The sequence below is a fragment of the Lepisosteus platostomus genome, chromosome 7 (genome assembly GCF_059453375.1).
Source record: "Lepisosteus platostomus isolate fLepPlt1 chromosome 7, fLepPlt1.hap1, whole genome shotgun sequence".
Taxonomy (NCBI): domain Eukaryota; kingdom Metazoa; phylum Chordata; class Actinopteri; order Semionotiformes; family Lepisosteidae; genus Lepisosteus; species Lepisosteus platostomus.
The window spans coordinates 9,297,714-9,309,319 of NC_142617.1; the positions used below are offsets into that span (position 1 = coordinate 9,297,714).

Sequence of the window (11,606 nt, forward strand, 5' to 3'; positions counted from 1 at the left end):
TTGATTTTGTTTTATTTACATCAGGTCTCACCTCATAATCAAAGGTTACTGAGTGGAAATTAAAGATCGTCTCTGAAATGGTCACCAAAATAATAACAAATACAGAACTGGATCTTGTTGGGTATAGTGTGATAGATACAGTGACAGGCATAAAGAAAACAGGTTCAGGTTGATCAATATTCTTTTTACTTCCAATGTGAAATTCATGTACCTTGTAACAGTATATCCTTCTTAAATGAAACATTTAAAAGCAGTACTTTTTTTCTTCTTTATGAAGTTCCAACTCCAGCTAAATTAGATACTTGTACTCAGATCATATATGCTGCCTTTCCTGAACAAACTTACTGTCCATCTAGAGTGTCCATTACCAGACAGAAAGTGACGCAAAGTAATGTTTTTAAAAAACTACAAGTGGTATTAAAGAAAACATATTAAATGGATTGGATTTAAAACTAATATCTAAAATAATACGCGGAACATATGTTGAACAGGAAATGTTTCCGAGGGGAAATAGTATTTCCGTTCCGTGTGTTGCCCTTGGTTTTATGTTCTCGGAGGTGATTTGAAAGGAATTGTGTAGCGGCTGTGTAGAGAAAAAATATATATATATTTTTTTTTTCTCTCCGTGAGAATTAGACGGAGAATATTTTTTGTTCTCTGTTTTGACGGTGAACATGGGGCTAACACTGCCGGACGAAGCGAAATGTCTGCCTCCGCCGGGTATCGTGAACAGAAACTCGGTCTGGCTCGGATTTATTGGCTGGTGCACAGCGTTACTTCATAATGCTTTGAACCGCAGGCCACCCATCAAAGCTGGTGAGTTGTATTTCTTAAAACCTACTGTATAAATGAGAGCTTTGTAAACGTTATTCCTTCTCTACAGAAGGATAAGAACGAGCAGAGGGTCGTTCCTATTAAATTACTGATGTTAACTTTACGTTACGTTAATACCTTGATGTTTTGTTTTCGAACGCTGAAATGTATGTGTAATAAAATATGAAGCTTAAGTTTTAAGAATTGCATGATTTGGAAAGTCACCCTGTTCGGTTTTGGAGTGTGCATGAATGTTTTCTGTTTGTATGTGAATCTATTCAATTATAAGGTCTGTGTGAAATCACACTTTTTTATTTTGCAGGTGTTCACCGACAGATTCTTTTAACAAGCATTGGGTGGGTTGTCGGGTATCATCTAACCAAATTGGACAATTATACAAACGCTAAACTGGACAGGGACATGGCAGAATACATCAGATTACACCCTGAAGAATTTCAGCCAAAAGGTATTTGAATCATTTGCTACATGAGTTGAGAATAATATCTTAATGATCTTTCCCTGTAGTAACCTTTCCTTTACAAATGTTTATAAATTATTTTCTCTTTATTTCCATAATAGTTTTAGTCATTAAGATATAATTCAATTTTCTATTCACAGTCAGCTTCGATATTCAGTTCTTAATGTATAAGATAAGATCACTTTGTTGTATTAGGAATTTGTCTTTTCGCATACCCCAGCTTGCTCTCCATGAGACACACAGACAGGGAGAGAAGCTGGGGGTCACAGCGCAGAGTCACCCATTTATATGGCGCCCCTGGAGCAGCTGGAGTTAAGGGCCTTGCTCAGGGGTCAGATGGAGTTGGATTCCTCTGCCGGCCGAGGGATACAAACCAACAACCTTTCAGCCACAGTCACCTCTCCTTATAGATTTATAGTTAATTTAAGGATATAATGCCCGGGTTATGTCAGTACATAAACAAGTTCCTCCAGGCTATTTAAATGAAAAGCTCAAGTGAAAGCAGCTTCCTGGAATAAACATCAAACTACTGACAGGTAGCTAATGTTAAGCATGAAAAGGCCACAACGTAATTAAAGGGAGAGTACAGATTTACAGGCCAGTAGCTGTAAACATAATTTAAAATGTATTGACGGGCTCTTTAATGTGCTTTTTCTTTTCAGAGAAAAAGACTTTTGCTGAAATTCTGGAGGACTTCCACCCTATCCGCTAGATCCCTGCTGATAACTTCCTGTCAGGAGTAAACCGTGAACGTGATGTATTTGAAAGATGGGTTGAAGCACACGTGCTGGGATCGCAGATGTTAAATGGCTGGCCTTATCTGTATAAATCCTTTGAAGAAGTGATAAATTAAACATTTATTTGTCAATTGCGTGTTCGTTTTTTTTTTAGTATGCAAACAGTTTTATGGGTAAAAGCTTCAGAGATTATTCGTTTTTAATATCTACGTTCGCAGAGAATTATATATTTTTTGCTGTCAGTATAGGTTATTCGTTTGGAATTCAAAGAGCTACAGAGTGGATTTCCAAATCATTGTAACAGCTGGTGCTACAAATAATACAAATAATAATTGACATGTGGTATAGTATTGGAGTTGTTTAGTTATCTCATGCATGCAAATGGAATTGAATGCAATAATAAAAATACTTCTTAAATACTGAAGTTTTTATCATATAAAATACATTTCATCTGGTGAAAGTTGCACTTAGTCATTTTGCAAGTTTTTTTTGTCTATATACAGGAGTTATGTGAAGTGGTGCCCATAATATTTATTAGGATCTGATACCACATATGCTACTTTAATGACATAAGCAATCTCACCTTTTTCCAATGTGAATATACATAGCATCCATATTTGCAGAACGAGCCAACTACACTTTTCAAACTCTTATATTTGCTTTTAGAAAAAAGAATGGAATCTGAACGGTATATGAGATTATGCAATCTGCTATACAAACATCACAAAATGAGTTTCAAAAACACACCAGCACATGAAAAAAGATCTTTTAAAAACACCTTTATTCTGCTTGACAAAATCTGGTGCTTTACAAAGGCTCAGGTTGGTAAACAATTGCCTACTACATGATCGAGGCAGGAAAAGCCTGCTAGTGCGTAGTAACCGTGGAGGTTTTCGGTTCTTCCTTTGAATCGACTTTAGTATTTTACTGTAGGCAGTTTCAGTTGGAAAGGCCGATGATTTCCTTGTACCGGCTGGTGAGGGTCTGAGACTTCTGGCTGAGGGTGCTGAGGACAGAGAACAGGCCCGTGAGGTGGTAGTGGAACAGAGTCTCGGGGTCCGTGTCTGGGAGGTGCTCCGGGGGACTGCCCAGGCTGGGCTGGCTCTTCCCCGCGTGCTCGTCGAGAGGCATCAAGCCACTCTCTACCGTGTTCTTGACGGACTTCAGCATGAGGTAATGCTCGTACAGGTCTTTGCAGGCTGCATCAGCAGGCTGGTCGTCGTCGGGCTCCTCGGCTGGGACGTCCCGCAGGAGGCTGGGCAGCATGACGGTGTGCTCCATGTTACGGACGGCAGAGCTGTAGCGATTCAGCGCGACAAGCAGGCAGCTTTTGGTGAGCTTGGAGTCGGCAGACTGCATGGTTTCCCCAGTTATTCTGGTGGCTGTCGATTCTGGAAGGCTCACAGCAGTGCGAGACGGAAGGGGAGAAACTCTGGGCTTTATAGGACTCACTGACCTGGGTCAAGAGCCAGCCTCAGGTTGTGCAATGAGTATCCTGGCTTAAGAAAAGCAAATGCCATGATGATGCAAGATTTAATCTGTTTGATTTTCCCAATCCTTGATTGTGGTGGTACTGTCTGCTGTCTTGGAAACAAGACATGCGACTGTCATCCGGCAAATCAGAAATGATTGACATCACATGTAGACAGTGATCAGCTGATGGATTCTTGCAACATAACCACATTTCTGCATTGGCATGTTTCAGGAATCGCAGGTTGAAAGCACACATCGGGGCAATTCCCTAGATACTGGTTTTTCGGTTTTTCACAGTGTAACTTTGTTACATATCGCAAAGCTGAATTTCAAATCTCTTTCCTTTGTATTAATGATCTGTTCATTTCTGGTCATCATTTTGACTGTTTTCTGTTCATGCCACAGTTCAGTGTTAAGTCTTATTTTAAATCTAGCAGAAAAGCGTGATCTAGTAAATTATACTGTTTGTGATAACATAATCAGGGATTTGGTCTTTTGTACTACATTTTAAAAGTGTATTCTAATTATTTATTTTCATGCATTTTTTTTTAAGAGAGCACAGATATCGCAACATTAGCACATTTTCCGGTGAGTTAATATTACTGTAAAAGCAGCCTATTGCAGAGTCCATACAGGAGGATCTTGGTTTGAACTGGATGAGGTTAGTACAGTTCATCCAGCTGTAGAACAGGTAAACCTTCTTCCCATCCAGCTACTGACCAGCGCACTTTCAGTATGAAATGAATGTGCTGCCATCGTGCTTGTCTCCAGCGTCACCAATTGTATGTGAGCACACCCCTCACTCCTGAAAGACTTCCCAATGTGACACGGTGAAAGAGCCTCATTGCCCATATGTGCAATCTAGGTTTTTAGCCGTGTAAATCTACTGTTTAATTTATTTACTTTTTATTCTTATTTATTTCCTATTCCCAATCTTAAAATAGAATTTCCTATTTTCCTATCACATGGGTTTTGTATATGATTATAAGCAGCCGATGTCTGACATTTGCAAATTTAATGAAACTGATAACCATCCTCATGGTTTTTAAATGAGCTAGACTGTTAAGATTGATAGTTTTGTTCATAACAGTCATGTGAATAATGCAATAACAAATATGAAAATAAGGTCTTGATGTCTGCATATGTATTTTATGTGAAGCACAACTAAGTACATAACTTTATGTCCTAAAAAATAAAGTGTAGATGTTCACTTTCTGAACAAAAAGATTGTTTCTATAATAAGAATATTGTAGCTTGAAGTTTGTACATTACCATGAAGTACAGTACCTATGGAAACATGCCTATGTCTATACATAACTAATACTAATTAATACTCACAACTGTAATACAGTATATATAGTTATGCAAGTTTCTCTTTATCAATATCTTAATTAATTATCTCTAGAGATAGCCTCACTAAAATAAGTAATATTGGACAACTTTTATGTCTAACACTAACAAAGACTTGTTGCAGATAAAATGAAGACATTGAAATCTATGCTTGGATTCAGACAACATCCAAATTAGTTATTTTTCAGTATTTGTAGTATTCTTGGTTCAAAGATATCACTAAACTGTATTCATAGTTAAAATATACAGTATGTTTCAACTGTAGCTTACTGAGCTGAACACAGTTTTTTTTGTGTCCCATGGCATCACTCCAAAAAGGGTTTTGTAATTTCAGGCACTGAAAGGGCACTGTATTGCATATTTCAATTTTAGACCAGACTGTTTACATTGCTGGAGTGTCTCATTTTGCTGATAAGAGTTTTTTGGGGGTGATTTTTTTAAATTAACACATTCCATTTTTTTTCTGATAGTTTTTATGCTTTATCCTTACAAGATAATTGATAGCTTACAAAGTCCAGCCTAATTTAGTTTTTTTGGAGCCATATTTTACCTTTTACCTCAGAAGGAGAAACTTAGGCAGAAGCATTCCACTCCTGACACAGTGGGAAAAAAAAGAATTTAAGTAGGAAGGGAGAGACTTAATACATTTAGACCAACTAGACATAATAGCTTATTGCATGAAATGTATATTGCTTTAATAAGGACAACATCAAAAGAAAAGAAAATTAAAATCAGATCTTTACAAATCCACTAGATGGGGCTAGTGATCTGCTGTGAGAGCTACAGTATTGAAACTATGCTGTTGATCTCTTCACATTTTAAAAAACAGATGAATTAGATGTATATATAATATATCAAATTTTCTTTATTAAATGCAAGACACATTAAGAAATACTTGTGATGATTCAACTTAACATTTGCCTTACACTTCAAAGCTTTAACTTATAAAATAATTAATTTCTATCATTTCTACGCTGATGATACTAAAATATACATCCATACCAATCCTGACACTGATGTGGCCATCTCTATTCTATCTAATTGCATCTCTAACATAAAAACATGGATGACTCAAAATTTCCTTCATCTTAACTGTGACAAGACTCAAGTCATGTTTATTGGCACCCCCCATCAACTTCGTAAAGCCAATCCTGTAACCCTATCTGTAGATGGTTCTGTACTTGAGCTCCAGTCTAAATTGAAAAACCTTGGGGTGATATGACCCACATATGCAGTATACTGTCAAAACATCTTTTTTTCACCTCAAAAATATTGCTAGACTACGCCCTATATGACCACTAACTGTGGCTGAAAAGCTGATCAAAACGTTTGTGTTCTCTTGAATTGACTACTGTAATGCTCTACTCGCTGGGGTATCTAAATCTACTTTGAACAAACTGCAGTATGTCCACAATTCAGCAGCCAGAATCCTGACTAGGTCTAATGCAAGTAATCACATTACTCCTATCCTGGAGTCCTTGCACTGGCTTCCTGTCAAATTCCGTGTGGACTTTAAAATCCTTATGTTCACCTATAAGGCTCTGTATTGCTTGACACTTCAGTACCTGTCTGAACTATCGCCCTACTCCCCACCTCGCAACCTTCGCTCTTCTAATTCTGGTCTCTTAACTGTCCCCCAAGCCCATCTACATTGTATGGGTGTCAGGGCCTTCTCCTGTTATGCCCCCAAGCTCTGGAACTCTCTCCCCAAGGACATCAGAGAGTCACCTTCTCTAAACTCCTTCAAATCCAGACTCAAAACCCTCTTCTTTGGAAAAGCCTTTACTTAACTGGTTCCATTCTTCATCCCTCTGCTTTTCTTAGTACCACCATCCACGGTCTCCTCTATATATTGTAATTGTGTTTTATCTTGTGTATTCTTTTTATTTATTGTTGTCATTCTGTAAAGCGCTGTAGGAAGCCCTTAAAAGGGCTATATAAAATAAAGTTTATTATTATAAATATATAGGAATCCTTAAAAACTGATAAATAAGGGACAACATTTTGAAAAACATGGATTTGGAAATGCTACAGAAAGTCATGAAGAGTTTCAAAAGCAGTGAAACTTTTTAATACTGTACCAGAAAGAAAGAACAGAAATTGAGTCATTTAAAACAATAAAAATGTTCTTAATTCTCTAAAATCAAATAGAATTGTAAAATAGAATTGTTAAAAGTATTGCTTGTATAATAACATAAGAAGAAAGTTAGGTCTTTTTACTATAGTTTAACCTGTGAACGTTTACTTGTAAGAGAGCACAGATGTCCCAACATTGGTCAATTTTGCAAGAGGGTTAATACCATAAGTAGCCTATTGCCGAGTCCAGAATAAGATTATAGTATTCAGTATTAGAGTATTAGTACCTTAAACAGCATGCATTTCCACAAAGAACTAGACTTTGTGACCCCCTAACTCACATGTACATGTTTGTATTCCTGTTTTTGTGTGGATGTTCTACTGACTATTTCTGCTTACTGTTCTATACTACACTGAAATAAAACACCACACAGGATGGAAACGTAATTTGGCATATTTTAGATTCAAAGGAAGGTGACATTTAGTTTTGCTTTATAAAAAGTAATTATTTTAGGAAAGTGTCATCTCTTTCTCAGCAAACATCGTCTTAGTGAGAACACTGTCTCATAATTTGTCTCCACATATCACGATAGGAATACATACATACTTCTTCTCAGCGCTAACCTACAATTACTGTATATTTTTACTTTCTAATTTATGTCAAAGTTTTGAAATAATCTGGTCCAAAGGCAGAATTTCTCATTAATTACAGCAATAATAACTAAATCAACTTCACTATAGACATTTTCCATATAAATTAAGAAAATCAGATGTCTTAAATTTAAAGCATGCAACTATTCAGTATTAAATGCTAACAGTCAGCCAGGCACATTCGATATTTGATTCTAGACAATACTCATATTCATTGAAAACTATGGGTGTTGCTATTTCTGCCCGCACAGGAGGCAACTACATATCAGTATTCTTAACAAGAGGTGTATAAAAAAATCATAGAACTTTGTGTGCAAACATGACCTAATCCCAGCTGATCTTTGTGATCTCTGCACACTGGGAATATTCACGTTGATATAAAGTGTAATGCTAAAATTAGGCCTCTAGTTGAGGATGTTGGTCTTCTTTTCCCCCACTTTGTGAACTGCTTTGTGAACGACTATCGAATGAGAATGCCTTGACCTGAGACTGTTGTAGTCTAAATTAATTAAAATAACATAACAAGTGGAATAGTACTACAATTCTGTTACATCTATATAAGTGCCGTGTTCATCTGTTCTTTAGCAAACACTTTGAAGTATGGAAGCCCATTTCCGCCATTTGAAGTGAGTCTATTCAAGGTAAGAATTCCTACGATACTACCAGATTATTTCTCAGATTTGGTCTAATTCAAAAGACTATAGAAACTATGAAATGCAGGGTAAAAATATAATGTTGTGTAGAATTTCCTACAAATTATTTAAAGATGGAATACATTTTGTAGTAAAATTACCGTTCATTTTAAATTAGCATTTAAAAATAAACTACTTTATTATTATACTGTATTTGTACATCTGCTCTAATAATTTTGAAGAGCAATCAATAATATAGAATACAATGCTAATTTCTGATGGTTAATTAAAGTTATGTTGTTTTGGCTCTTCATTACTTCTGCTGTACTGGAGCAAAATGTTAAGACATCGTTAATTCTGCTGTTGTGCTAATGCATCTAAGAATTGTACATATGGTTGTATTACATTTAAAATTTTTTAAAAACAATTGAAAATTTTTGGCTATTAAAACTGGCTATACTAATTACACTGAAAAACTCTGTACTTTCTCATATACATAGATCTCTCTTATTTTATTAATATTTTAGCTAAAATATTAATAGTTTAAAAGCTTTAAACTCCAGTTTCTGTCTGTTCTACAATATTGTTATAAGTTCAGGTGGGTAGCTGCGTCAGCATGCGTAGGCTGCAAAGGAACAAGTAATAGGTTTATTCCATGCTGAAAAAAAGAAGAAAGAGAACACAACGTTTCGGCCATGGAGCCTTCTGACACCTGAAGAAGGCTCCACGGCCGAAACGTTGTGTTCTCTTTCTTCTTTTTTTCAGCATGGAATAAACCTATTACTTGTTCCTTTGCCATATTGTTATAATACTGGGATGTCAACTTCATAGGCTTCTTAATTTAATATTTCCAATTAGAAAATGATATTAGAAGGTGCAGTCACAGCACCTGAAAATTTGAAACTGAAACATTTATTGTAAAATGCTAATAAACACGTTGGTTAAGAATACAGAATAAACAACTATGAATAAAAAATATTCATAGTTGAATATTATTATATATTATTCAATATTATGATTGCAAGTGCAATTCTCATAACTACAAAGTAAAAACATGCAAGAGAACTGAAGTACAACAAATTATAACTAAATACTTTGGAATAAACGTATGCTATTTTTTTCTTATTCTAGGTTAAAAATCATGACGCAAAATATTACACTAAGCAATATCAGTTCCAATGCTGAAATGCAAATGAAACCCAGAGTGACTGAGCTCAGTGTGAGGATGGCGGCTGTGCAGGTACTGGTTGGGATCTTCCTGTACGTGAACTGCCTCCTGATCTTTACCTTCTTCAGAAAAGAGGCTTTCCAGAGGGACACGCGCTATGTTTTGTTCGCCCATGTGCTGTTCGCAGACTCCTTCATGCTGATGCTGACTGATCTAGCTCTGCTTCTCACCTACTTTTATATCTTGGTGCCTTCAGGAGCCTGTATTGTGCTGTGCATGATTATGGAAATTCTCACTTACTGCACCCCGCTGACCCTCACTGCTATGTGTTTGGAGCGCTATGTGGCCATCTGTATGCCTCTGAGACACGCGGACATTTCCACGACCAGAAGACGACTAACTAGCATGCTCATCATTTGGGCCCTCAGCTCTGTACCTGCCTGCATCGATCTCATTGTCCTCCTTGCGTCTGAACCCCCTCATTTTTACACTGAAAAGAACATATGCAGATATGAGATGATGTTGCGCAAGCAGTGGCAAAGCTATCTGAGATCCACGCTGTCCCAATTCTACTTTCTAGTAATAGCTATTATAATTGTATTTACCTACATAAACATCATGGCTGCAGCTGCAGCAGCCTCAGGAAATAATAAGAGCTCCACAAAAAGAGCTCAGAACACAATCATTCTGCACACCTTTCAGCTCTTGCTCTGTTTGATGCAATTAGTTTGCCCTTTTATAGAGATGGCAGTCATGGAGATACACATTGAGGTCTTCTTAAACCTGTCATATTTTGATTTCCTTGCATTCATTTTAGCTCCTCGATGTCTAAGTCCACTTGTTTATGGTTTAAGGGATGAGAAATTCTTCCTTGTGTTAAAATATTATGCTGTCTGTGGATTAAATAAAAAGCAATCTCCACTCTTAGTGGTGATATAGCAGCTTGTAACAATAATGACATCTACAATGTTAATATCCTCCCAAATTATTCATGAAAACAGGGAAAAACATGGTAACTCATCAAACCTACTGTAACAAGATATCTGGGATTAAAATAAAAAATGACAAAACGTTCATGAATAATAATGTGTGTGCGCATCTTGTATTAGAAATTACATTTGTTATAAACACAAGTAATAACTTGTAGAAGTATTTATAAAAAGATCCTTTTTAGAGGGGCAAAAATGTTTTAAAATGAATTGTTAAAACCATTCTCATATGTCTTATGTTAAAATATCTTTAGAGACAAAAATATTTCATGTGGAATACTATTCAACTATGACCAAGCACATATTATTTACATATTAGAGAATACAATGAAAAATGTGCAGAAGTTATTTTTTCCAAGCAATTAACTTTAGACATTACAAGAATAAAATGACTGTAAAGCAGTTTAGACTTAAAAATAATACTTTTATAAATCATTGCTAGATTTTTAGTGTAATGATGTTTGCTCTTATTCAGGAATTTGAATTCTGAATACATGAATGAATATACACTTTATAAGATATATGTATATTTAAATTCACTTTTCAAAATTTTTGTACATTGTTGGCACCTGGATAATTACACAAAAATTATTTTTTCGGAAAAGTGGCAGTTTGAGTTCTTTTTTAAAATGATATTGGTAAAAGTAATCCCGATCTCCTTCTTACGGTATAGTTCACAGCCCTTCTCTGTACAGCTGCCTGACAAGTGAGCACTAAAGCAGCTCTGTGCCCACAGACCCCTCTCTGCCTCTCTCTTTCCCCAGAGACACAGCATTGTGTCAGCTGCTCTGTATCATCGCCTTTACTCACAGTACAGAGTGCCCTTGACCAACCATCTCCTTCTCAGACAGTTAAGATCACATTTAATCAAACACTCTAAGTCTGGCCACCTGTCTTCTAATCCATCAAATACTATATTAAGTAACCATGCGACAGTGATGAGATATTTGAGGCTTGTAGACTGATACCTTGGGCAATTTCAAAATAAAATGCACATTGATCTGTGAGCCGTCTGCAAATGACATTACAAATAGTTAAATTACTGTTGAAAATTACTGTTTGTCTCTTTTCTCAATAACGTTTTTTGGTTTGATGCTCACATAATTAAATAAGACTCACAGATGTTATAGATCAGGTTGGGCTACTTAATAGTGGCATACAGTATGTTTTATAATCGGTCTACAGACAAAACTCAAAATAAAGATCCACTTATTGTATATTAGATCATTACTACAGGTT

The 11,606-nt window shown here is 36.1% G+C and overlaps 3 protein-coding genes across 3 annotated transcripts; 2 read left to right on the forward strand and 1 right to left on the reverse strand.

Moving 5' to 3' along the window:
• The first annotated feature begins 503 nt into the window (after positions 1–503).
• ndufc2 (NADH:ubiquinone oxidoreductase subunit C2) lies at positions 504–2,159 on the forward strand. Its single transcript, XM_088639094.1, has 3 exons — positions 504–816; positions 1,136–1,279; positions 1,954–2,159. The coding sequence occupies exons 1-3, from the start codon at positions 675–677 to the stop codon at positions 2,001–2,003; spliced, it is 336 nt and encodes a 111-aa protein (XP_088495220.1). The 5' UTR covers positions 504–674; the 3' UTR covers positions 2,004–2,159.
• A 633-nt stretch (positions 2,160–2,792) lies between these two features.
• Positions 2,793–3,449, reverse strand: thrsp (thyroid hormone responsive). The gene has a single exon (XM_088639093.1). The coding sequence runs from the start codon at positions 3,385–3,387 to the stop codon at positions 2,968–2,970; it is 420 nt and encodes a 139-aa protein (XP_088495219.1). The 5' UTR covers positions 3,388–3,449; the 3' UTR covers positions 2,793–2,967.
• A 5,922-nt stretch (positions 3,450–9,371) lies between these two features.
• On the forward strand, positions 9,372–10,419 carry LOC148658095 (odorant receptor 131-2-like). Its single transcript, XM_088641904.1, has one exon. It carries the CDS (start codon positions 9,397–9,399, stop codon positions 10,315–10,317), a length of 921 nt encoding a protein of 306 aa, XP_088498030.1. The 5' UTR covers positions 9,372–9,396; the 3' UTR covers positions 10,318–10,419.
• The last annotated feature ends 1,187 nt before the right edge of the window (positions 10,420–11,606 follow it).